This window comes from Rousettus aegyptiacus, unplaced genomic scaffold, assembly GCF_014176215.1.
Source record: "Rousettus aegyptiacus isolate mRouAeg1 unplaced genomic scaffold, mRouAeg1.p scaffold_m13_p_11, whole genome shotgun sequence".
Classification (NCBI taxonomy): domain Eukaryota; kingdom Metazoa; phylum Chordata; class Mammalia; order Chiroptera; family Pteropodidae; genus Rousettus; species Rousettus aegyptiacus.
Genome location: NW_023416286.1, coordinates 48079886 through 48107500, shown reverse-complemented (window position 1 = coordinate 48107500; position 27615 = coordinate 48079886). Strand labels below are relative to the sequence as shown.

The 27615-nt window shown below is 34.8% G+C and overlaps 1 protein-coding gene across 4 annotated transcripts in view; it reads right to left on the bottom strand.

Moving 5' to 3' along the window:
• Window positions 1-27615, bottom strand: part of TUBGCP3 (tubulin gamma complex associated protein 3) — a 79062-nt gene that overhangs the window by 14470 nt on the left and 36977 nt on the right. For all 4 annotated transcript variants that reach the window (XM_016151901.2, XM_016151905.2, XM_016151902.2 and 1 more), the window contains 6 exons: window positions 19910-20020; window positions 19466-19574; window positions 15788-15977; window positions 12468-12603; window positions 11520-11588; window positions 7623-7758 (listed from right to left, as the gene is read on the bottom strand). In XM_016151901.2, the coding sequence (XP_016007387.1) occupies window positions 7623-7758; window positions 11520-11588; window positions 12468-12603; window positions 15788-15977; window positions 19466-19574; window positions 19910-20020 (751 nt within the window). The remainder of the gene's footprint in view (window positions 1-7622; window positions 7759-11519; window positions 11589-12467; window positions 12604-15787; window positions 15978-19465; window positions 19575-19909; window positions 20021-27615) is intronic.

Sequence of the window (27615 nt, the reverse complement as noted above, 5' to 3'; positions counted from 1 at the left end):
GTGCTTTTTTCCTACTAAAACTATTAAATGGGGCTAAGATTTCTAGTCTAATACTCATAGCGTATTTGACTAAAATTACTTTCCAATGTAAAAGAGCATGATAAAAAGCTGTTTTAAGTAATATTCATCCATATTATGGTTTAAGTAAATTTCTCAGCAAAGTAACTACCATTTATAACTCTATTTTGGGTTTCAACCCACAGCTGGAATGGTGAGACTGTATCTTCTCCCCTGAGCGAGGTGGTCTTATCTGGAGCACTCTCGGTGTATATTTAAAACATTCGACATGAGTGCAGGCCTGCACAATACATACTGGTTCTCAAGATCTTTCTAGGGTGTGATTTTATATCTTTGCAGTGTGGCAAGCAAAATTATATAAACAGTCTAGATAATCATTTGTGGAAGGTTTGGGTTTTTTTAATGTTCTTAATTTTTTTTTAATGTACTTAATTTTATCACAGAATTCGGGTGGACTTTTTCATCAGGAAACAAACTGAGTAATGACTTTACGAATCATACATAATGAAACTCAGGTCTCACTGTGATATAAGATGTCCTCAGGTCTATCCTCCAGTGCACTTTGAATGTCTCCTAAAATGTACTTCTTTGCACATACTCACAGTGAATGCCATCGACTTATTTTCCAGTCTTCTGAAACAACTGTGCAGTTTACATTTAATCATCTTGACATTTTTCTACCAGAAAAAGTTTAACATCACTGACAAATTATAGATTTCTTCATATACTACTGATAGTTGACTTATGAAAATGTTAACTAGACTACTCTCAGTACTATCTCTGTGGGATACTATATTTATTACAGAACATAAAATAAGTTTTTGTGGCCAGTCTCCATTGTCTAGCTCCAAGTCAATTTTCTATACATAATGAAAAGAACTCATGAAAACTCGAGTTTTTATTATCTTTTAACTTTATATTTCTTTAGGTCTCTGCTAGTTTTTCTAGCAGTTGGAAGTCACATCAACAATATACCCAGCAGTACTTAGATAACATGCTGGTTTTTAGTAGCAGGTTATATACCTTTTAATACTTCACTTTTGAGCTCCTTCATAAAGCTGAAATTTTTCTCTGGTATCATGACAGTTTAATAAATGGATATGTAGTAATTAATTCATTAATTATGCTTTATAATCTCTGATTTACTTGAGTGTACAATTTTTCCACTACTGATTAATTTTTTAGAGTCTTTAATTTCACTCACACCTGAAAATAAAAATGCAACTAAATTACAAGACAAAAATATTTAATGAAAAATGAAAAAAGAAATTATGTAATGTTGGAGTTAACCTAAAATTATAGCATTTGACCTCAACTAGTCCTCCAAGGTGCTGAGAAACCATTTATCTTTCTCTCCCTTACTTGGAAACAGCTGTTTTAGCCCTCGGTATCCTCAAATCTTAATCCACTGCCTTTCTTCCATTCTCCCTCCTAGGTCATAAGGAAATTGACCCTCCCTCCTGTGGGAACCTCTCTACCCTCTGGCCATCAAGCCCCACATTCTCATCACCAGTTCAGCTTTAAAGCCAATCCCAGCCCCATCTCTGTGCTCTGAATGTCTTCTCTTCCTTTCCTTCTAGGAATTATCAATCTCTACTTCCTTCTTCGCAACAGCATTTAAAACTTCTCTTTAGAAAAAGGTCTCCAGCCACCACTCTTTCTTTTATGCAAGAGTAACTATGGCCCATTGTCTTCCTTTCTTTACCCCCTCTAGTCTCTCACTGCAAAGCCAGCACTACTGATCTACCCTAGCCAAAGGCACCCTCAAACGACAGGAACGGTTTTCCGCCTTAGTTGATTTCTTGTAACTGTGACCATATTTGATTTTCCTTCCTCCCTGAAATACTTCTTTCCTCGGCTTCAGAGGAAAACTATACTCTTCTAGTATTCTGCCCACCTACCTGGTTGTCCCTCCTTATCTCCTTTAAGAGATCCTGTTCCGCTTTTCTTTACTCCACGACATTTTCTCTTCTCGCTTTATTTTTAGGAAACCTTGTTAATTCTATGACTTCAAGTATCATCTAAGCTAATGATGTCTAAAGTCTGTATCTCTAGTTCAGACCTATTCTGGGCTTCAGGTCAATCTAACGAGATGAATGGCATATAGCCTTAAAAATATCTCAAATTAATGTATCTGAAACAAAGTATTATCCCTAAATATGCTCTTCCTCCAGCGTTCCCTGGCCTAATGAATGATACCACCACTCGCCAGCTCAAGTCGGAAACCTTGGCTGCCACTCTACTTCTCATCTCTGCACACTGAATCACCAAGTCCCGCCTCCCACATCTCTCTCAAATCCATCCACTCTCCCCAACCCCACAGCTGCTGTTTGCCAAGGCCAATGTCATCCGTCACATATTATTACAAATGACTGGTCTGCCAACCTCCATTCTCACCCCATTTTTCTCAATGATGCCAGAGGGGCTTTTGGAAAACACAAATCCAAGCATGTCATACTTCCAAATAAACACTTCAATGGCTCCCATTGCCATAAAGTCAAACTGACTAACAGCATTTGAGGTCCTCAAGACCTGGTGCCTGCCTGCTTAGCTCTCCTGCCCCATCCTCCTCACCTGCTCCCTGAATATACTATTCTGATAAAACTACTGCCCTACTCCCCACTCCAACATTTTTCCCTTGACTAACATATTCCTCTCTGGATGCCAACTTGGATGCTACTGCCTCTGGGAAGCCTATTTATCCTACCTACATCTGTCAGGTGTCTGCTTTTTGTATTCCTTTAGCACCTGGTGCTTCCCATATCAAACAACTTATCCCAGTGTAATGTAAGTTCCTGTTTAAATGTCTACCTTGCCCTAGCCGGCAATAAACATCTTGACCACAAGGACCACTTTGTTTGTCATATCCGTCACTGGATACCAAGAACAGGCAGCATAAAGTATGCTCTCAATAATTATTTACTGAGTGATCTCGGTCCTCAAAATCAACGTAGATAGTCTGCATTCATCTATGTCTTGACTATTTAAATTCGCATCCTTTTCAGAGGTTTCCATGACCAAAGCAAATTTAACAATATTAAAATGAGTTTTTTTCTTTTATACTCTTAAAGTACTACCAAATAACATTTTCTTTCTAGAAAAATCGTCTTTTCTTGTGTCTAAAATGAGTACAGGGGATAGATAGCATCTTTAATGGCACTCTGCTAAATTAAAGCCTCTGAGAATGAAGAGGTCTATGGCTGTTGCTATGTGGACACTGCCTACTGAAAGGAATCTGATAAATCACACAATAAAGGAATCTGAAATCCCTGTAATGCTACAATTCTTTCTCTTCCCCATGTGAGGAATCAGTCAAATGCTATATATTGCATTTTGGAATTTCTCACTGCCCAATTAAGGTTCTAATGACTGACTATGAACCCAATTCAGAAGGAGACTGAATTCACAGGTATGATTTGGTCCTTTAATTCCTAAATAAATAAATAAAAATTCTTGACAACTTACACCTGAAACACCCCTTGAATCTCTTTACCCAACACCTTGAAAATATATTTAAAACAAAATTAATATAAGTATTTGTGTTTTTAGGTTGAGCCACAAATATTCTAAGAATCTCCAAAGCAACATTTACACTGAGGTCCAATAAATACATAAATAGAGTACACCTCCTGCTAGGCTAACAGTAAACAGTTTTTATATACAACATCAAGAATGACCACTCTCTAGTTTTGTTTAGGATCTAAGTGTTAGATTCATTTGTAATTCTTTACTGCCCTCTAAAGGTTGTTGAAAGAACTTCAAGCTTACAAATGTCTCTTAAAGGACTTTACCATGTATGTTTATGCGACTTCAGTCAGAAGCATCTGCTCATGTGGAGGTGCACCCAAAACAGCATTGAGTGTTGTTAAAAATTATAAGTTTCTTTTTAAAAAATACCCTAGAACCATTTCTTCACAATTTCATAATTACCTCCTTTGACCTGTATATATAACTGATGCTACTATATTTAAAAGTGACTTTATCAAATTATCCATCTGATTTATTTCTCAAGACTATGAATTCAAAGGACATTGGTAAGAACAAGGATTTTCCATATCTCCTGGGCTCAGAATCTCTAATCACTGTAAGGTCCTCCTGCAGAGATCATCTGATGTCCACCGTATGAGCAAGTTGTCACGACTGTACACACACGTGCTATTGTCCCAAGGTAGCACAAGTCTAAGTGCTTTAAACAGATTTAAAGCTGACAACCCTAGGAGGTGAGCGCTGTCATCATCCCCACTCCCCAGATGAGGAAACGAAGGCAGAAAATTAGAAAATCAGCCTGAGGTCACAGCCCGATGCTGGTGAAATGAGGACTAACCTAGGCAATGCAGTCCAGCCACTGTGCTAACTAATCATTCAACTTAAAAGTCCAGCAGAGAGAACTTCTTATAAATGTATAATTACTGAGGACTACTTACATATCCATACATAGAAAAATGAGACACAAAAAGAAACTTTTAAAGAGAAAAATGTCTGTCTGTCTTTAAGTTATTTCAATAAGTCTGGAACACTGACAATTGTAAGATGCATCACTGCTAATCACTGAGAAAGAAAAATAGCTTCCAATTAAACTAGCAAAATGTCATTAATAGTCCCATGACAATATGTCACCTACAAGGGAGCTGACCATCTCTCTCACCTCCACTATCTATTTTATTTCTAATAAGGACCAAAAAGGAGATTATTTTAATATCACTTTTATGGGGAGGGAAACCTCCATCTACTCCCTCTAAATATACAAAAGTTGAGAAAGAATATAAACTAACCTATATCTGTCTTTCATTTTGTTAAACATTATTTGAAATACAAGTTTAGTTGCCACTAATAGAGACATTTTTAGATTAACTGAATCTAACAACAAAAACAAAAAAAATCCATACCACTGGACATAAATCTTTAAACCATTTTATTATCGACCACTTTTTTTTGTCCAGTTGAATGGCAAATATATAAAATCCAGTATAAACATCTTGGTAGATCATTATCAAAAACTCTTATCCTAAGCGAATCAGTTTCAAGTGCAACTATTTATTCCAACCCATTTATTTTGGTATTATTAAAATGATTCCTAGGGTGATAATTACTGATATTGTACATATGACCAAACCAATCTATTCACATTCACACTGTGCATATGTGTACAACTCTAAAGGTTGTTTATAAGAGCACTTTATAGAATCTTTTTATATTTTGCCTCAGATTTATGTTTGATGGAACATTTCTAAATCTGCTGTATTAACAAGACTATGTGGTTGGTTTCTCTGCTTTAAGTTGCCTGACCACTAATGACTTTAAAACACTTCCTTATAAACTAAAGAACATTACACCTCAACAAAAACAAGGAGGGGGAAATAATGTTTTCCTGAAGAAATACAAATGTGGGAGAGAGAAAGAGGGAGAGGAAGTGAAGAGGAAGAAGAGTTTACACTGATCAGTAATTTTAAGTATTAAAAAAATTAAAATAAACTTCCATTTTCACCTATCAAATTGACAATTTGTTTGAATGTAATATTCAATGTTAGCCAAAAGAACAGAAATGCAGACAACTTTTAAGCAGTGCGAGCTGTGCTTATGGGGATGTAAATTAAATTGGTAAAACTTTCTAGCAAAGTAAACAGACACTATGTACCAACAGAGTTATAATATAAATACTATTAGTAAATATAAAATAAAACTGTAAAATTCATACCTGTTAACCCAGCAATTCCATTTCTAAATTATCTATTCTAAAGAAATATTCAGAGGCATATAAATATACATTTACAAAATGCTTATGGCATTATTTATATTAATGGAAAAAGAGTAAAATAAATAAATAAATAAAATGTTCAACCAAAAAGATAAAATGATATATACACATGAGGCAATATTATTATATTAAAAATAGTTTAGAAAAAGTTTTAATGACAGGAAAACAAGATCGTGAAAGAAGCTGAAACTAAGCTGTATATGACAGGATCAAGTTATGTTAAAATTATTAATTTTATAAAAGATAAAATACATATTTTTCCCATACATAGGAAACTGATCAAACAAATGTATTAGTTATCTTCAGGTAGAAAATAAAACCCACTGCTGATTACTCAATACAAAAGCAAATTCACATAGACAATGCTAAGCTGAGTTAAATCAGAAAAACACATCACCACCAGCTTATATTTAAAATTGTTACAGAGCTCAGATTTCCCAATGCTATACATAATACAGATGCTTATTTTGAACGGAGAAGAGTGATACAATGACAAAGTATTTGCATCATATTGCATTGATCTAAATCAGACAATAAGAAAGATGTGGCACAGAGAAGTGACAGCTAAGAACTGCTCTACTCAATAGTATTTCAAAGAATGCAGAGAAGGAGCACTGCAGGCAAGCTGAATACCTTACAAGTGCATGCCCAGTGAAGTAAGTGAGAAATTCTGTGGCACACCATGAGAGAGGCTCATTAGATCATGAGAAACAGTAACAGATGCAGAGCCAGGAGACAGTGTCAGGTTCTCTGATTCCTCTGCTTTCCTCCTTTCAAGAGGCACCCACATGCTAGTCAACCCACACTTACTGAAAGTGGATGTTGAACCATTACAGTATTTAAAAGAAATTATCCCCCCTCACTTCTTTCTCAGCTATTTCAGAGGATCCTATGATTAATTTTCTATAAAATAAGTCCAAAGGAAGCTAGGCCAAGAACATAAGAGTATCATGATCCACTGGAAAATATCTGCTGGGAATAGAGAAAATATGGATGCTCAGTAAAATCTGCCAATTCTGTATGTCAACACATGGACAGGTACCCTCCAGGCCCCCAACTTCCTGGGGTGCCATTATTCTGAAATTTTGGGAGCTGACAAGGACAGGCCTTGACCTAGAAAATGACCACATATGCCTTTCCTCAAACAATTGCTCCTTTTTCAATACTTTCACCAATCAAAGGATTAAGAGTATAAGAATTTAGTTTTTCTTTAGAGACATATTTGTTGAAATATTTTCTCAAAGGTTTGACCAAACTCAATTTCAATATTAAGATTGCAAAACTATTCCTAATTGAAGTCATTCAATATTATGACATTAAAATAAAATGACTACCTGACACGAGAATTTTTACTATAGCTTTTAATTGTAAAATAAGATTATAAAATATTTCTATGTACTGGTTTATGAATCAAAATGAAACATTAAAGCAATTCCCAAAAAAGACTTTAATTAAACACTAAGTGAATGTTAAAATGAGCCAGTGATTTATTAAATGGCTTTCTTAAAAAAAAAAAAAATACACACACACACACACACACACACACACACTTTTTAAAATTAAAGTATACATATCAACGCCAGTGTGAAAAATGAATGAAATTCTAAAAGAAACTTCACGGTCTAAAAAATCCAACTTGACTCAATTTTTTTTCTGATTTGCACTGAAGTCAAGATAAACAATATTACAAATGAACCTTATCAGAAAAGTCCAATCCAAAAGCAAAATGATGAATCACTTTTCAGTTCAATTACTTTTAAGAACACTTTCATTTTTGCTCAGCTGCTGGTAAGCATAAGCCAAGCCAGAACGTACAGTCCATCCTGACTGCCTTCTGATGGAAGTTTACCTGGCATGTTTCTCAGGAGCTTCGCATTGCACATGTGTCCCTTCCGTATATCAGTAAGGATGTATTCCATCCGCTTAGCCCTCCAGAGGAAATTAAATACTCTTAAGTAGTGGCTCATACATTCTCGAGTAAACACCTGAAAAAAAAACAGAAGACAGGCTAATAGTATTCTGTGACATAAGGATTTTCCCAGTACACGTCTCAATCCTTTTTTTCCCCCTATTTTTAACAAAAAGCCAAAAAACCACCCTATCAACTCTAATAGACTCTAAATAGTATGTAAGCAACTAATATGGTACATTTTAGGAAAGTGCCATTATATAACAACTGCATTAATTATTTATGTGTTAAGCAACATGTCAAGTAAACCCACAATAATAGAAGGTAGATATTTTTATGGAGAAATGGAGGTCTCAGGTTGCACAGCTAGTAAATGGTGTACTAGTATTTTCAAACCTAGCTTAATCCTAGTCTAAAACATGGCCTCTTCACTATAACTCCAAATGTGTAGCAGTATTTTCTACCCTAACTTGATAAGAGAGGGTGATGATTCTCATGAAAGGAGGGCCTAGAAGAATCTCCAGTCTGAAAATAAAGTCTCCAGGTTATTTTAACACATGTATTTATTACTTTTGAAGATGACTTCACAAATGGACAGCAGTTTCACAACCAGGGAAAATGAGCCCTGTGGGGAGGGAGTGTGCAAGGCTTGCTTTTCTATACCCCCCTCTCTTCTACGGGGGCCAGATTTAGCAAATAAAAACACAGGATATCCAGTTAAATTTGAATGTCAGATAAACCACAAATAATTTTGTAGTATAAGTATGTCCCATGCATACAGGTAACAGGGTTTTTTTGCAGACTGCAGCCAAACATTTTTCTGACACATGCATGTGCAGCACAGACATAGGCACATTTTCATCCCTTCCTGTATGCCTCCAGCAGAGAATCCATTTACATATGCTACTGAAAATAGCCAGTCCAAGCAGGGCCTGCACCTCAGCAGCAGGTCTAAGCTGGGAATCCGGGAGCACATCCTACAAAACTTGCTGCTCACCCTTGAGCCCAACCTTGTTTGTTCACGCCCTTAAGCCTTGACTCACGTTATTGTCTTGTACTGCTCTATGCCCTAGTCCATCCTTCTCTTCTGCCCAAATTCCACCTATTCCTCAAAGCCAAAGACCACCTTTCTCTGGTCTCACCAATTTTTCTCTTCAGGCACTTAAGATATTTATGGCTTGATCCATGGCATTTAATTATAGAATGCTTTGCTCTGTCTTATTCCATATATTCTTGGCACTTCTCACCTGTTACAAGGACTTCTTCTGTATGCCTTTTTGTGCCAGTATTTGGAAAGTGCTCAATACTGATGATTAGATGTCTAAATAGGGGTGGTTAGGAGACACTTTGAAGGGACTCCAAAATCGACTATGAATGTTTTATGGATTACCCATTTTGCTGCGCTGTCTAAACTATTAACATTGTTGTAATTATAGAAATGGTGACCAAAATAATTTTACAAATAAATTAAAGGAGTCTTTGCTATACAAATGATATCTCATAGGAATTTTTTAAGTACCCAGTTCCCAGAGCACATTTAACATGACCTGATTTACAAAAATTCAGTTTAATCACAATTCTCTAGAATTATTAACTGCTTAAGAGGAAGACGCTCATGTTCCACTGCATTTATTTAGGAGAAAACATGCTCCATATTTTAGTTTTGCTATCTATATGGTATTTTTGGTCACTGTCTATGACAGAATAAAGTTCAGATAAAATTAAACAAATAAGCTTCTGACACCTCATCTAACATCCTGAAGATCAATGTCAGAAATAAATGGATTTTTTCCTGCTCCTTGTCAAAGAGGAAAGATAATCTTTCCATAACCTGTCTTTATAGTTAATAAGAGGCTATAATTATACATTACATAAAATTATATATCTAATATATGTACCCAAAATAATTATGTACAAGAATGATAATTTCAATTAATAAGAGATAACATAATAAACAGGGAAATGCATAAAATCCATTTTCTTCCAAAATTTGACTCTAAAAGTATATTTTTAAATGTAACAGTCCTCTTTTTATCTTTCTAGTGCCTTCACATACAACTGCACAAAATTTAATCTGACAGGTAAAAATTATTTCAATTTCTAATATGAGTCTGAATACCTGCAGTTGTACAATAATATGGCTGTAGGTATCATCATTTAGCTAAAACTATACCAACCCAGGACATAAACTAACCCTAAGACTAGAACAGCAATGACCATAAATGCAAGAGATTATTTCCCATATGATGTCCCTGGAAAATTCTGCTAATCAATTATAATATCCTTTACTATTTCTCAATTCAGCCCCACAGGTAGTACCATCAACTCACTGGGGTTGGCATACAAATTGACACCTATTAGCCATGGATAGAAACATATCCTAAATTTGTTTTTTCAAATAAATCTATATTATACACTTCCTTTCTTGACTCTTTCTACTAGAGTTTTTAAAAATCTAGAAGTTTAAAAATATAATATTGTATGATCAATTGTTTATAAGGTATGTATGTAATGCATGACTAATACTCCTAAGAGGATTTGCAATATTATGAAATAATTAAGTAATTGTATACACAGACTGTGTTAAGTTTGTCTATAACTCAAGGCACTTACATTTTGTGAAGTAATTGATACAATTGCTTTTACTATGGTATCTTTTGATACTATAGTAAAAAGATACCACTATGAAAAAAATAATGTGTAACATATACAATATTAACAAGGTAGATGAAATGAAATTTTCTAATTTAAATAATTGTTCAAATATCCTGTTTTATACATTATAATTATTTAAAACTGTTTAGGATACAAGTCAAAGGTGAAAAAACTAATTTGAATATGACCAAAAATTAAATTTGAGAGTAGTTACGCATTTAAAATATGGTAGCTTTGATCTGGTCAAATCTGAACATTGGTAATTTATCTGTAAAACTAACTGCACCATTTCAGCTAGCTAACTGTTTCACAGTAGACATGACATAGAATCATTTGCCAACAGCAAATCTGTTAACGTAAAAGTGAAAAGAGAGAGAGTATGGCTCTGATAAAACTATTCTAGCCAGGGATACAACTTACACCCTGAGAGGCAGGAATGACCATGGAATCAAACTCTGTAAGAAACGCTAAGGAGAAATTTTAGACCCAAATTATATTACTTTTTAATAGAGTATTTTTTCTCAATAATTAAAAGAAATGCATGTCCTTCCTCAATATTTCAGATATGAAAATAACTGAAACAAGTTCCAAGAGGTATTTTGGTCAAGGAGAATTTACATAAGTCTGAATGAAAGAATGAACACTTAAAAGGGGGCATTCTCATTGAAGATACAAAAAAAGACAACTCTGCTGGTCAATCTTTTATGATCTGGTAACTGTTAAAAGAAATAGTACTTTTCCTTATGCATGGTAAAAGCATTATGAACAATAGTACAACTATTTCTCATTAGTTAAAGTGAATACTAAATATCAAATTTTACCTAAATAGTAAAAATACAACTTTCCTAAAATTCTTTAGAGTTCCTTTCATGTTATCCTAAATTAGTTGCTGCAGTCTAAGAATAATGGAACAAAATGAATAATCCATTTAAATACTTGCTGAAATCTATGATAGAACAAATGATATTTTTAAGTAGTCTTAAAATAATAAAGCATTTCAGCTCTCATTAATGATTATTTAAAAAATATACACAATTTTATCTTAAGTATTTAATTCAATGGGTATGTCCTAGATATCAAATGATCACTTTAATTAGAACGTTTTAGAGAAGGGAGCCAATTCTAAAACAACAAAATGTTTAACAATCTAAATAGCTATGACTATTATAAAAATGATCTTACAGTTGCAATCGGTCCATCGACATGGTAATCCAGACTGAAGACATCCCATCCAGTGTCACCTGGAGACACCTAAGAGGAAAAACAAACAACTGCAGGACTTTCCACCAGTGTTAAGCTTATTATAGAACAACTTGTCTAATTCTCAAAGAACGGGCAGTAAAAGAAAGCCCAATTTTTAAAAACCACTCAATAGTTTTGAGTGCTAACTACATGAGAGCAGAGAATTACATCTTTTTGTCATATCCTGGATCCTCAGCATTCAGACAATGATAGACACATAGTAGGTGCTCTAAAATATTTTGGCATGAACAGCATATTTTTAAATGACTATTGTGAAATGTGTTTAATATTCATCACCATTTCCCTATGACAAAACTCATAGCCTTATATTAAAAGTCAACATTTTAAAGAACTCCCAACAAGTTCTGTTTATGGTCCTTCTTCATAACTGAGCAAACAGTGTCTGCTATTTATGATACTCATTCTCCTAAGAAAAGTCATCTTCTATCAAACAAACTAAAAATATCTATTTTTGATAAATGTTATTACTATATATTATCTCTATGCATCCTATCAACATTACCATTAACAGGAACTATATAATATACTAGGCTTTCATGATGTGCCACCAAGCACTGTGACAAGGGCTGCATGTTCTCTGTCCAATAGTCCTGTGAGGGGCCCCCATTTTAAGGTGAGAACTGAAACCTAGTGTGGTTTAGAGGTACAGTGAGTGGTATATCTAAGATCACACCGTAACAAGTGACAGAGTAGGGATTCAAGCTCAGGTTGTCTAGTCTTTTAGTAATAACTTTTACCCATTAGACTAGTTGTGCCATAAACAACATAGAAAACAACAGGCAAGAATGAATGCACTGGTCTCAGTGCTTTGTGAAGACTGCTCACTGCTTTGTGTAGATTGTATAGAAGAACACAGAGTTGCAGTACCTCCAGCAGCCTCACATCCAGTCTTTTGAGGATCTCAGGACTGTCAAACTGGGCATTGGTGGCTCTGACAGCAGTTTCAAGAATTCCAGTCAAGTTGTGTTGATACAAAGTTGTAGCTGGACGGACAAGTTCTGGTCTTAACAGATAATTTAAAAGTAAAAGAAAACATTACTTGAATTCCTAATGAGCTGTATAAAATCTTAAAATTATAAAGAGTTCAAATTATAAAAACTAAAAAGACAACCACACTAATATTCGCATAATAGGGGTACCAAAAGAAGAGAAAGAGCAAGAAATTAAAAATCTATTTGAAGAAATAATGACTGAAAACTTCCCTAACCTGGTGAAGGAAATAGATATTTAAGCCCAGGAAGTGCAGAGAATCTCAAACAAGATAAACCCAAAGAGGCCTATACCAAGACACATCATAATTAAAACACCAATGGTTAAAGACAAAGAGAGAATCTTAAAAGTAGCACAAGAAAAGCAGTTAGTTACCTACAAGGGAGCTCCCATGAGATTGTTAGCTGATTTCGAAACAGAAAGTTGGCAGGCCAGAGGGACTGGCACAAAATATTCAAAATGATGAAAAGCAAGAACATACAATCAAGATTACTCTACCCAGCAAAGCTATCATTTAATCAAAGAACAAATATGAGCTTCTAAGACAAGAAAAAGCTAAAAGAGTTCATCAGTGCCAAATTGGTATTATAGGAAATGTTAGAGGGATTTCTTTAATAATAAAGATGAAAATATGAATAATAAAATGCCAATAACTACATATCTCTCAACGATTGGTTTAGATGAAATGGACTGAATGTGCCAATCACAAGGTAGAATGGCTGAATGGGTAAGAATACAAGACCCTTACATACGTTACCTACAAGACTCACTTCAGAATGAAAGATACACGCAGACTGAAGGTAAAAAGGTGAAAAATATATTTCATGAAAATAAAAACAAGCAAATATGCTGGGGTAGCAATACTTACACCACAGAAAACAGACTTTAAAACAAAGGCTATCACAAGAGACAAAATATGACCCAGTTATCCTACTTCTGGTTATTTATTCAAAAACTCCAAAACACTATTTTGAAGGGATATGTGAATTCATTATGTTCAATGTATTATTTATAATAGTCAAGATATGGAGACAAACTTGGTGTCCATCAATGGATAAAGAAGAGGTGGTCCATATATACAAGGGAATATCACTCAGTATAAAAAGAGAATAAGTCTTGTCACCTGCAACAACATGGATAGACCAAGAGGATACTATGCTGAGTGAACTAAGTCAGACAGGAAAAGACAAATGCCATATGATTTCACTTACAAGGGAAATCTAAAGAACAAAATAAAGGAACAAACAAAATGGAAATGAATTCACAGATACAGAGAACATTTTCATGGTTGCCAGATAGGAAGGAGGTTGGAGGTGCATGAAAATAGGGGAAGGAATTAAGATATACAAATTGGTAGTTTTGAAACAGTCATGGGGATGTAAAGTATAACAAAGGAATATAGTAAATACTATAATAACTTTGTAGGGTGTCAGCTGGGCACAAATTTATTGGCGTGATCACTTCATAAGTTATACAAATGTCTAATCGCTATGTTGTACACCTGAAACTAATATATTACATGCCAGCATGGCATTCCCCTTTAAAGGCAGAAATTTAAAATATGCCTTTAAGATTAAAATTTTCATTTAATAGCAAAAATGAGGCACTCTAAATATTAAATCCTAGCATAAGGTTTTAATACATTAAGTCAAAATGATCTGATCTATAATGTTGCCATGGACCTCTAAATTTTGCTTTACCTTTAAACTGTAAGATCAGCTTTGCTAATCTCTACCTGTGTCAACTTGCACATCTACACCTGTGAATCTGGTCATCCCACATCCTCACATGTACTCCCATTTTAGTTCTATGGCATTTAAAGAATATTTCCCTTTTAAAAACTCATCACCACTTACACTTCCAACAGACATTGACCTCAAGACCAATATTTAAGTAGCAAATCCCTTCTTAGAGTACAGAAATGTTACTTTGGTAAGTATGATCACAAAGCATTTATGTTTAGCAGATAATCAACTCTTTATGAGCTAATTAATCAATGTCACACCCATGACCATGCAGAAGGTCAGTTATTGCTATGTGTGCCCCAGGAAAACTAAATTACTTTTAATACTGAAGGCTGACTTCTAGTTAGAGGTGGGGCTACATGTGTCTTATGTGTCTGAAATAGGGGTTCTCAAAACATAGTCCTCACACCAGTAGCATCACCTTTAGCTGGTGCATTCTTCGGCTCTACCCCAGATCTAGTGAACCAGACTTTACAAGTGGGCTCAGCAATCCACTTCAACAAGCTCTCTAGGGAATTCTGATGCATAATGAAGTCTGAGGACCAAAGGCCCGAAATAATTGCTCAATTAGCATAGACATGATTGGAAGGTAATATACTACTTTAACTGTCCTAAGAGGAACACCAAAAAATAAGTTTCATTCTTATATATCTTAGCGAAAATCACTAGTTCCATGCTGTGGCCCACACTCTCACCAGTGCTGCCTAAGAATCCTAGATTTGTATCCCAAGGGTCTGTCTACTCTGGCAGTCCCCAACCTTTTTGGCACCAGAGTCTGGTGCCCCTATAAGAATCTAATGCCTAATGACCTGACATGGAGCTGAGACAGTGACACTAGCGCTGGGGAGTGGCTACAAATACAGATAAAGCTTCGCTCACTTGCCACTGCTCACCTCCTGCTATGCAGCCTGGTTCCTATTAGGCTACAGACCAGTTGTTGGGCACCCCTGGTCTATTCTAGAGCCAGGAGGATGACAGGCTCTGGTACAGAGCTATCTGCATCTCTATGGATGGAAGGGAAGGACACACATTTAATTAATGTCATGGAACAAAAGAGTAGTTGTTTTTTGAGTTTTTTTTTTTTTAAATAAGAAACAATGTAAACTAAAAAGTTCGGTTTTAAAATATACATTTTAATTTCTTGACTACTTTCACACTAAAGCTAAGCTAATTGTGATTACGCTGTGTGTTCCTTATATACTAGACTATCGGTGCTACAGTATTCGTAAAGCACACAAGCTTCTCCTATGAACAAAGGACAGAGCAAGTAAAAATAAAGTTTAACATGACAATGTGACAATTTTATCTCTTCAAATTTTATCTTACCAATATGTTCTATTAAGAATTCAACAAATTTTGCTCTAATGCCATTTATTCTATAAACAATAATTTTAAGGTACTTTATCATGTTGAAATCTACTATATATTTATAAAAATAAGAAGTATTCTTACTTGAGCAAATCCATTAAGTGCCTTATAAAGTCTCCTTGACCAAGAAGCAAGTACCGCCTCATGGCCTGCATGTGGTCCAGCAAGCTATACTTTTTATTGAGAACGTCCAAAAGATATTTGCTGGTCTCAAAATAAGCCGCGTCGATTTTCCCCTGAAATGCATTTTCCAAATCTGTGAATAAATCTGCAGCTGTAAAGAACAAAAGAGAAAAGTATACATACATACATACCTAATTTGTATTTTAACAAGGGAAATATTCAAGGTGCGCATGTACAAAAATCATAGCCGATGCCTACAAATGGCATCAGTGACAACCCAAATAGATCATGTGTGCGGTAAGGAAACAGCAGACATCTGCAATGTGACCTAGCGGAGGAACCCCTAATAGTTCTGTTCACAATGTAATTAAATCAAAATCTCACTAAAACACTTTGGTGAAAAGTACAAAGAAAGTACGACAGGTCAGTGTTGAATCGCCTGCAACTACCTATAAGACATTTTCAAAACCAGTTTCAAGAATAAACCAAAATGGCACATGTAATGAGCTTTGTGATTTGTGAAACTGAGTGTAAAGGTTAAGCACTGGTATCATGCAACCATAACAGAGTAAACTCTAGGGAAAGATTTGGACATTTTTCAGGGGACATGTAATAAGAGCAGGTTGTCGTTAACAAAGAAGCCTAATTCAGAGCAGTAACATTAAAAAAGCACTTCCATAGCTTTATATTGAAAGAAAAAGCATGCAGAGATTAATAGAGCTTTTTAATATTAATTTACATCTATATAGCACAAAACTGTTTATAAAATATATCTAAATACTTGATTTTATTTAAAAACCATAGTAACACTTGAGCTAGAAAATAATCCCAATGTCAAGAAACAATCTAGAACTGAGAAAAGGTGGAATACTTGTTTAAGGTTAAGCAAGAAATAAGGTTTTTAGAGTCCAGTTCAAGTCTTTCCCACTACCTGTTAACAATTTTAAAATATGAGAAAACTTTAAGATTGTTTTTTGTTTGTTCTTCAGAATATAGTCCCGTTATGAAAAATCTATTTAAGTATTGCTGCTAAGTCCAATTACACATTAATATGGGAAAACCAGGGCGTCCATATTAAGGGAAACACACCATTTTCTGTAGAAGTGGAAGTCTCATGATGTAGTAACAAGAGGACACAACCCATGGTCATATTTTAAGGGAAAAAAGTGTATATTTCTGTTGGTCTATGTAGTTTTAAAAAGGTAAATACTTTTCCCCCATAAATGTTTTTACTGTACTATTGTTTGGGTCATACAGGATTTTCATTCCAAAGGTTTAAAATTAACCAGTTTTAGCCCAAAGTGGCATATCAGAAGACACACGATTCAGAGCTTCCTTGTACACTCTTATTCCTCAATGATTTAGGCATATGTCATGCTCCCCTTTGCAATAATTTACTATTTATTCTTCAGTCACACTTTTAAATCATCGAAATTTTTCCACATATAAAAAGTATATATTTGACTTCTTCCATTGTTTTTTTTTTTTATTACTAGCAATTCTTCAGGGTTTGCATCTTTCATCTTCCCAACTGTACAATAAGCTTAATAGCAAAATAAATCTTTTGCAGACTGCAGCAGTGGACAATGACAGGCACAGCAGCAGTCGCTGTAACCGAGAAAACGTGGCGATAATTTAATCGCAGTGGCCATCTCCATGGAGGCCTCCTGCACAGCAGGCCTTTTACTGGTTGCTTTACAATGGTATTTTGCCTCACCAGCACAATCTGTGCCTGTGAGTCTCCACAGTGAGTAGAGGCACACATTACCTGACCTCTCAGGTTGATCTTCTTCTCTTGGCACTAAGTAAGAAAAGGTCAAAATCTGCCAATACAACTCTTCTCCTGGCTCTTCTTGCTTCTTCTAACTCTTAGACATAGGTATTTCCCCAAACTTCCTACTTGGATCACATCTCTCTGTTATAGGAACTAATCTGAGGTCTACAGATCCCTAAAATGTATAGGCAAAGTTGGGTGTGCTAAGTGCACTTGGGGAGGTAAGTGGGAGGGGTAAGGGTGAGAGGTGTCTGACATGGACAGCTGGATCTACTGTTACGCCATGGAGCCCTCTCCTAAGGCAGCATGGTGATACAGGCACTTCCCAATTCTCTATAGCTGGCCCTGACCTTGTATGGATTTTCAACACATTTCGAATACATTTTGGAAATGTTCTCCAGTGAGTCCTCTCAGATACTAAAAATCAAACTGGGATAACAGGTACATGAATTGATGCTCAACATCATTAATTAGCAAGAAAATGGAAATCAAACTACAAGGAGATAACAGTTTACACCTGTTAGAATAGCTATTACCAAAAAGGCAAGAAATAACAAGTTATGGTAAGGATGTGGAGAAAAGGGAACCTTTGTGCACTATTGGTAGGAATGTAAATTGGTTCAGCCACTTTGGAAAATAGTACGGAGGTTCCTCAAAAAATTAGACAGAACTACCATTGGATCCAGCAATTCCATTTCTGGATATTTATCCAAAGGAATTGAAATCCTTATCTGAGAGAGAGATCTGCACTTCCATATTCACTGTAGCCTTATTCACAATAGCCAAGATATGGAAACAATCTAAATGAATAGATAAAGAAAATGTGGTATATACATATAACAGAATATATTTAGTCTTAAAAAAGAAGGCAATTCTGCCATTTGTGACAACATAATTAGATCTGGAGTACATTATGCTAAGTGAAATAAGCCAGACGCAAAAGATAAATACTGTATGATATCACTTATATGGGAAATCTAAAATAGTTAAGCTCATAGAAGCAGACAGTAGAATGGTGGTTACAGGGCCTGGGGAAATGAGGAAATTGGGCGATATAGGTCAAAGGATAAAAATTCTTGGTTATATTAATAAGTTCTGGTGATCTTCTTCTATACAGCATACTGCCTACAGATAACTATATTATATACTTAAAGCACTCATTATTCATACATCTTATTTCATTTATCACTATTTTTCATTGTTATTGTACATCTTATCTCCATACCTAGATTATAAATTCATTAATTGCACAACCATGGTGAATTCATATTATCTCCCCTATAGCTACCACAATGTCCTATGCCAAGTACACTTGAATGAACCAAGATGGCATTACTAAATAATGAATATACTTAAGACCAGAAAGCTAGACATGTTAAGTTGGCCACATGAAAAAATACTATGAAATTATTGAGGCTGGGGTAGGCAGCAAATGGAAAAAATAAAAGATGGCAGTGAATGAGGAAAAAACATAAATCATTTAATACAAGAATAAATTTATGCAGCATTTTGAATACAATAAACTCTCATGAATCCTCGCTGACATCTGAATGAGCCTCTGAGTTCCAAAGTATGGCTATCATTAGCAACATTTTTTTATTTTTGTATTTTTGCGTACTGTTACTATATTATTTAAAAAAGTAACACGAATAAGAGTAAAATAGCTATACTTATTCTAATGCTTATTGTTTAACTCTGTATAAAAATGAGAATTTGAAATTTATGTAGTAATGAATCTTTTACACATATAACAGTGTATTCAGATATTTTTGAATAATTCAGAAAATGGGTCAGCCCTGTTGAATGAAAAATACTCCAAACTACCACCACCACTACTGTCATCATCATTATCACTATCATCATACCATCCTGGGGTGAGTCTGCAGACTTGGTCACAGCTATCATCTTTGTAGTGGGCGTCTGGTCATGACAAACCTGGTGCAGAAAATTTATTGATTTTCCTATCAAAAGAACCTAAAAAAAAAAGAAAATACCCTCGAGTTACCTTATAAAATTAAAATGATCCATCATCCAACTACTACGAATATTCATAAGCAACGAATTAACTACTGATAAAAAAAACACGAAACACAAGAACATGTGGGATAGGATGAAGTGAATTCTAAGAACTGAAAAGATGTTACTAACAAACACACATTAATGTTGATGTATTCGATTTAAACTTAACCTCAAGAATGTCAATCCTAAAATGCAACAAAATTTTGTTTAACTGAAGATTAGTTTGTCACATGATCCAAGTAAATATAGCATTAAAACATCAAAATCACAAAAATCTCTCCTAGCCCTACCTTCCTAGATTGATCCATTGTAATGAATGAAGGAATCATCGATTTCCTTAAAGTATACTTGTCATGCCACAGTCGATCTGTTTTAACTGTTGGATCTGATGCTACAAAAAACTGAAAGAAAAAAAAAGGCACTGAAAGATTAAAAAGAAACATTCATGGCAAAATATTAGCTGACAGTAACATCAAAGAATAAGTTACTCTATAAAGCAAAGTTCTCCAAATACAAGGAAGCTTACCATTTGTACAATAAAACTTGTTTTAGAAAGCGTTTTGGATAGATCTCTTTAAATGCAACAGCATATTCTCCAGACCTTTAAAACCAAATATAACAAAAACAAGTTTTCTTGAAGACTTATGATCTTCGTTATGAATATCAATTATAGCCCCTGCTGTGTAACACTGATGATCTACGTGTAAGGGCTGCCTAATCTACTTTGGACCTTAGTAAAAACATAACAATTTCTAGAGGTGCCTGCTGCGTAGAGCTTTTCTGTCTACATTTCTTCCAACTGCTGAGCTGTGTCTACTTCTATCAGTGTGCGCCCCAACCCTGCAGGCTCTCTCTTGCAGAACCCCAAGTCTGGAACATAGAGATATCTAAGCTCACGTACTCTCCTCACAGACTGTTGGCTACAAGTAGACCATGATATAAGAATGGCCATGCAGCAGTCTACCAAGTGGCATCACAGGAAGTGACCTTCTCTTAGTGGCCCTAAGAACCACTTGTGCTCAAAGCTTCTCCCTTGTCTACTGTGCTTCTCACCTTTGCTGTCCCCACTGACCAGCTTGATCACTGAAATCTGAAAGAACATGGAAAAACCTAAATTGCTATTGTTTCCTTTAATTTCCTCTTCCAATGAGGCCATTATCATTTTTCAGTCATGTGCCCCAACAGACTGTGTGCTTTTATTTCTATAAACTCAACTTCTAATAGCAGAACTGCTGAATCAAAGTAGTTTTTTTTTTTTAATAAAAATGCCAGATTTCCTTTCCAAATAGCTATATTAATTGATATTCCTACCAGCAGGATGCTCTATATTCTACATCTTTGCTCATTTTAGATTTTGCCAGTTAGGTGAAATGGTTGGTTGTACTATTTTATGGATGACAAAGAAAGTTGGGCCTATCTTTCTAACACTAATTGCCATTTGCTTTTCTTCTGTGAATTGTCTTTCCGTATATTCAACTCATCTCTCTACTGATTTTGCCTTTTTCTTATCTAGTGTTGTATTAGGGAGAGTGACAGCTTATGAATCATTACTACGAATTGAATATTTCCAAGTTATTCATTTGCCACTGTTTATAATATGCTCCATGGTTATGTTTTGTTCTATTTTTAGTTATGTAGGTAAACGTCTTCCTTTATATGCCTTCTGAGTTTCCTTCTTAAGATCTTCCCATTCCTAGACTATAGGAATATTTTCTTTTAGTATTTATATTATTTTTAGTACTTAGATCTTTCATCCCTCTAGAATTTATGTTGGCTATTGTATGACATAGGGGAGTCTATGTTTCTCTTTAGACAGCATTTTCTCTTTACTGGCCAGGTCAGCACCTTTACTTAATACAGCATCCTTTTCTGAGCTAAAATGCCTCATCAAAAACTATCATTATAACTCGTTATATTAATAAAGGGGGAAATTTTGACCATATCAAGAAATCAAGAGGATGTATTTGATAATGTCTTTCTTTACTATCTTCCAATGGTGACCAGTTTTTGTTTTATCATTAATAACCATTGTTTTAAGTACATCTATTGTTTCAATCTGTGAGGTATTATCCTTATTGGAGCTCCAGGTTTCCTATTCTGGGATGATAGGAGTGTCTTCAAGCTGGATCCTGAGTCCTTCGAACTCCACCTGAGTTGTTTTCCTTGCTTCTGGTATGGAAGGTACTCTATACTCATCTTGTTCATTTCTCTTCCAGACCTAGAATCAGCCAGTTCTCCAAGGAGCTCTAGTTCCTTTTAGGGAGAAACGGTATTTGAACCACAATACTACGTGAACCTCAGTACTTGGTAGTATTTTCGGTTAGAAGCTGGATGGTTTGATGTTCAGCACTGACTATGTTGCACATGGCAAAAGGTTCACCAGTCAGACTACAAAATCCTTTAAATCATAACATACCTAAAGTGTTTTGGTGCCTCCTACATAAATCCAAATCATCAATAGGTAAACACCATAAAACCCTGAATAAGAGGGTGTGATCACAGATAAAATGGATTTAAAGAACTTAAAAAAATATTGTTAGTATTTATATAGCAAAACAAAATTAATGGTTTCCAAACAAAATGTAAATAACCAAAACTAACCCAAGAAAAGACAGGGGACTCTAAAAAGAGCAGTACATGTAGAAGAAATCAGAAATGTACAATGCTATCACTAAAGCATTTAAAACTCAGACTTTTAAAATCAAAATATAATGAAAACAAATTAAGGGCTTACTTAACTTAAAAAATATATCATTATACAGTTTATTTCATGTTTAGTAAACACTAGCAAAACCTGACAATAGTACCACAAATGGAAACTGTAAGCCAATTTCATTTGTAAATATAGATGTAGAAATTCTGAATAAATATTACCCCTGCATTACTGGGATAAAATATATTTGGCCAGGGCCCATTATACTTCTAATACACTATTAAATGTCTAAAAGCAAGAGAATATTTAATGAATTATAAAATATTATCATGTAGTTATTAAAAATAAAGTTTGTTCTTAATAGTCACAAACCCTTCTGAGAATATGATGAAAAGTACAGACCTTTTCCCAAGAAAACTGCACAGATCCACAAATACAAAGTTTTATGTACTACTCAGGGTGTCAGAGATCACATTAAAGAATTGGTATAAAAGAATAATGTTTAATGACATGAAATTATTTTTATTTACTTCATGTAAAAAAAATAAAAGGCTACAAAATACCATGCATGGTAGGACACACCAAAATACAGAATACACTCAAAAAGGGAGATATTTAAAAATATTAACAGAGGTGATGCTTATGAGATTACTAAATTTTAATTTTCTGTGTTTGTACACTCAAAAATTTTTTAATGACACAAATATTTTTAAATCAGGAAAAAAAATACTATTTAAAAGGACTGAGTAATTCAAGCCAATGAGTAAACATATAATATATCAATAAGAAATTTTTTAGCAACATCATTTTCCCAGGGCAACCAACTAAAAAAGATTTTTCTTCTGTTCACAGAAACCTACTACAAAAGGTAAATATTTAAGAAAATAAAAATTTTAAAGATGATCTTTGTGTAAGTCAGGACTAGATGATATCAATTATGTACAATCTCCTTTTAAAGAGATATCTGAATAAATGCCAACATTTTTATGACCATCAGCATGAGATCCTACATTTATTTTCAATTCAAATTTCTTATCGTTAGGTACCAGTTTAAATTATTAAAGTATTTATTGAACTTTTTAGGTTTTGATTTACATTTCCTTTCTAATTTTAAATACATAACTGCTTTGAGGGATAAACAGTACTACTCGAATGAGACTATCATCACTTTAACATATACTTCAGTTATCCCTGATAGAAATAAAAACATGTTATAAGCACACCAAGAGTGCTATACTAAAAGTTTACTCAATCACCATGCTATGACTGCTCTAGAGCTTGCCACTCCACCGATTAGATTAATTGCATATAAATTGTATTTATTTGTTATTTGCTTAAACAGAAGAGCTAGTTTCTATAGACGACACACTAATTTATCCTGATAGATGGAATACAGCTGGATTTTTTTATCAGTATAAACAATAAAAAATATATAATTTAAAAGATAAAAATCTGACAATTCTGTCTTTAGAAGTTATGAAAAGATCACTTCATCTGAGGGCAAAGTAGCATGCAATTACTCCACTAGCAAACATTTAGTAACAAACACTAAGAGGAATAGGTACATCTTAGAATTTAATTAATCCTGTGAAAAATAGTTATAGAGGGAAAAAACCAAGGTCAGAATATAAATGCAATATGCTTTCATTTTATTGATGCATTTTCTACTCAAGGTTCTTTAATTTTCACCATTATGTCAAACACAGAAAGAACTGAAGAAAAAAATAAAACATAATTGTACAATGATTTCTCATTAACTGTTGGACAAATGCCAAGGTCTCACTACTAATAACAGAAATGAAGAGGGTAATTTTCTTAGCAAGCAATTTAGTTTCTAAGAACCAGATCCATTAATGCAGACCACAAAAGACCCCAACTTCAACCTGTCAATCCTGCAGGTAAATACCAAGAGATCCACACCTAGAGAAGCTGAAATGGTTCTGGACCAGAGGAATGGGTGAAAAGGAAATTGACCAGGTAAGGTAAGAGATTACTAGGTGTGGGGCATAAAAATATCAAAACAATAAAATATTTGTAAGGTAAATTTTTAAATTTAAATGATTCTCAGTAAAAGTATAAACATAATTCTAAGCAATATATTTATAAGGTAAACTTTTAAATTTCAGTAATTCTCCCAAAAGCAGTCCCTGAATTATCTCTAATTCACTAATCTTTTAATTCAAGGATGTAGATTTTTAGGGCATTACTAGTGCATTTAAGTAAATATTTGAAGCAAGCCTGAAATTTTCCAAATTTTGAAAGAGAATTTACTTTTAACTTTTCCCTTCTTTTTCTGCTCCTACTTGGAGCCCCTATCCTTTACAGCTCTGGTAAGTTTATCCAAAAGGCAAATAAGTAAAATAAACATTGTCCTATAGTGTTCTAACATTGAACATTAGGAGCAATTTGTTATCTCACTCAGTTTATCTAGGAGAGAGCCCATGTGAGCTACGAAAAAGCCTAATGATACAGTTTCTCTAGATAGTAACAAAATACAAAAATCTGGTTTTCTTTTATAGTACTTTGTAAGAGCCAAAAATAATTAGAAACCTCTCTCCCGGTGCTGAAAGTACTTTCTGCACTAATCATTCAGAATATCTGTAAATTCATATAGTCCTGTACTTTTGCCTGCCTTTGTAGTTCATAATACAAGAAAAAAATAAAAGTTGGGATATCCGAACCTGCACCACTAGACTAGGAGATATCTTTTTAACAATTTAAAATGAAATCAAAATCCGTGGATAGAGAGGCAGATTTTAATGATGCCACTCCAGTAATAACAAAGCTCAGAGGCCACCTGCAAGTTATTTCAGACAGAAGGAGTAAAAACTCATCCTTGGGTTGCAAGTTAGCCAAGGCGAAAGCAGGACACTGAGCATTGCTCAGCAGCTGGAGAGGGAGAAACAGGTAAACCTGGGCATTTGAAAGAGCTTCCTGGAAGGACAACAGGATAAAGCTACTTTACACCTAAAGTGAGCTCTGAGTAGCCACCCACACGGAGAGTCTAATTCAGGAAAGTGACTGAGGAGAAGCCCACAGATGGGTCACAGAGAAAGAAGGTTCAAGAACCCCAATAAGGACAGCAATGGTTCCCGGACCCATGTCTGACTTGCATTCCACCAATTCTGAGGCAGGAAAACCTGAGATGTATGTTCACATTCACGCTCGTGATAACCACAGAAAACTAATTCCATTCCAGTGTCAGGACCAGTTCATGACTTTTCTTGTAGGTTTTTGTTCTAACTGGGGGATCTTTGACCTGGGGTCTACAGGCACGAAAAGTGAAGGGGTCTGGGAACCTGGAAAGAAGTTAATTATACCTTTATATGCACTATCCTCTATCTGAAATTTAGCTTTTCCTTCCATTATAAAAGCAAACAACAAACCACAGTTCCTGTGACTTTGTCACCAATTCCTATATTTTCACAACACGTTAAGTTGTTGCACTATCTTGAAATAGCCACTACTCCTTCTTAATGAACGTTAATAAAAACATGTGTATTACTATATTGCTAATTTAACATTGTTTGGAAACACTAGATAAAAGCAGAGTTCTTTACCATAGAATATCTCTTGTATGCAGTATTTCCTATTCTTAATTGACTATTAAACTTTTTTTTTTTTTCCTTACAGAAAAACTCCCAAGAAAGTATTCTACAAAGAATTGCTGGTGTGGAGTAAGGAGGCACTCTGAATTCATCTGCCCTTCATCACCTCCAACCTTTAAGTCAAACTCTGCAGATGTCCCACCTGAAACTAGTTGGTGGTACAGGGAATCAGAGGTTGGGCATATTAGGGGTCCTCAAACATTGCTGCACATCACGAGCACCGTGGGCTTTGGGAATCCTCATGCCCTCATCACAGTCCATGTTAAAACTCCCTACAAGGTTCCCAACTGCAATCAGAAATATGAAGATTGAGAAACACCGGGCTCTATTTACACACGGTGGATGCACGGTGAATAGCAAGAACGCCCTAACCCAGAAACAAGGTGGAAGACTGAGCAAATGAACCAGGAAGTAAGTTAAATCTGAAGAGCCAGATGTAGCTGGCACCCCTTCACATAACATGTCACCAATTTAACTATTTTAAAATGTGCAACTCAGTGGTTTTTAGTATTATTCACAATATGGTTGTACAACCATCATCACCAATTCCAGAACATTTTCATCACCAAAGAGAAAGTCTACGCTCATTAAGCAGTGATCTCCCTTATCCCTCTCTTCCCCTAACCTCACATTAATCTGCTTTCTTTCTCTATGAATTTGCCTGTTCTGCACATTTCATATAAATGAAATCGTACAACATGTGACCTGGCTTATTGCATTTAGCCTAATGTTTTCAAGATTCATCCATGTTGCACGTGTCAGAATTTCATTCTTTTCTGGATGAAATATTCAAAAATATTCAATAATATTCCATTGTACAGATAGACCACATTTCGCGTATCCATTCGACAGGTGATCAGATAGACCACATTTTGCGTATCCATTCGACAGGTGATGAGCATTAGTGTTGTTTCCACTTTTTGACTATTATGATTATGAATCATAATATGCTGCTTTGAATATCTACATACAAGTTTTCATATGAATGTATATATGAATGTATGAGTATATACCTCGAACTGCTGGGTCTACATTTAACTTTTTGTGGAACTGCCAAACTATTTTCCTCAGTGGCTACACCGTTCTATATTCTCACCAGCAATGTATGAGGGTTCTAATTTCTCCAAATCCTCACCAACACTTAATTAGGTGTTTTTGTTGTTGTTGTTGTTGTTTTTATTAATACCACCCCAGTGCATGTGTGATGTGATATCTGACTGTGGTTTTGATGTAACATTTCACTGAAGACTAATAATGATCAGAATCTTTTCCTATGCTTACTGGCCATTTGTATATCTTCTTTGGAAAAATATCTACTCAAGCACTTTGCCTATATTTTAATGGGGCTGTTTATCTTTTTAAGTCATGATAGTTCTTTATATATTCTGGATACTAGACCCTTAGCACATTTGCAAATATTTTCTTCCATTCTGAGGGTTGTCTTTTTACTTTTTCAATAGTGTCCTCTAATGTACATAACATTTTAATTATAATAAAACCATTTTTCTTTTTTGCTCATGCTTTTGGTGACATATCTAAGAAACCACTAAATTTACACCTTTGTTTATTTCTAAACAAGGTAAACTTTGTTTATAGCTTTAGGTGTATGATGTATTCTGAGTTAATTTTTACATATAGTATACGATTAAAGTCCAAATCCATTCTTTTAATGTGGATATCCAGTTGTCCCAGGACGATTTGTTGAAAAGACAATTCTTTCTCCATTGAGTGGTCT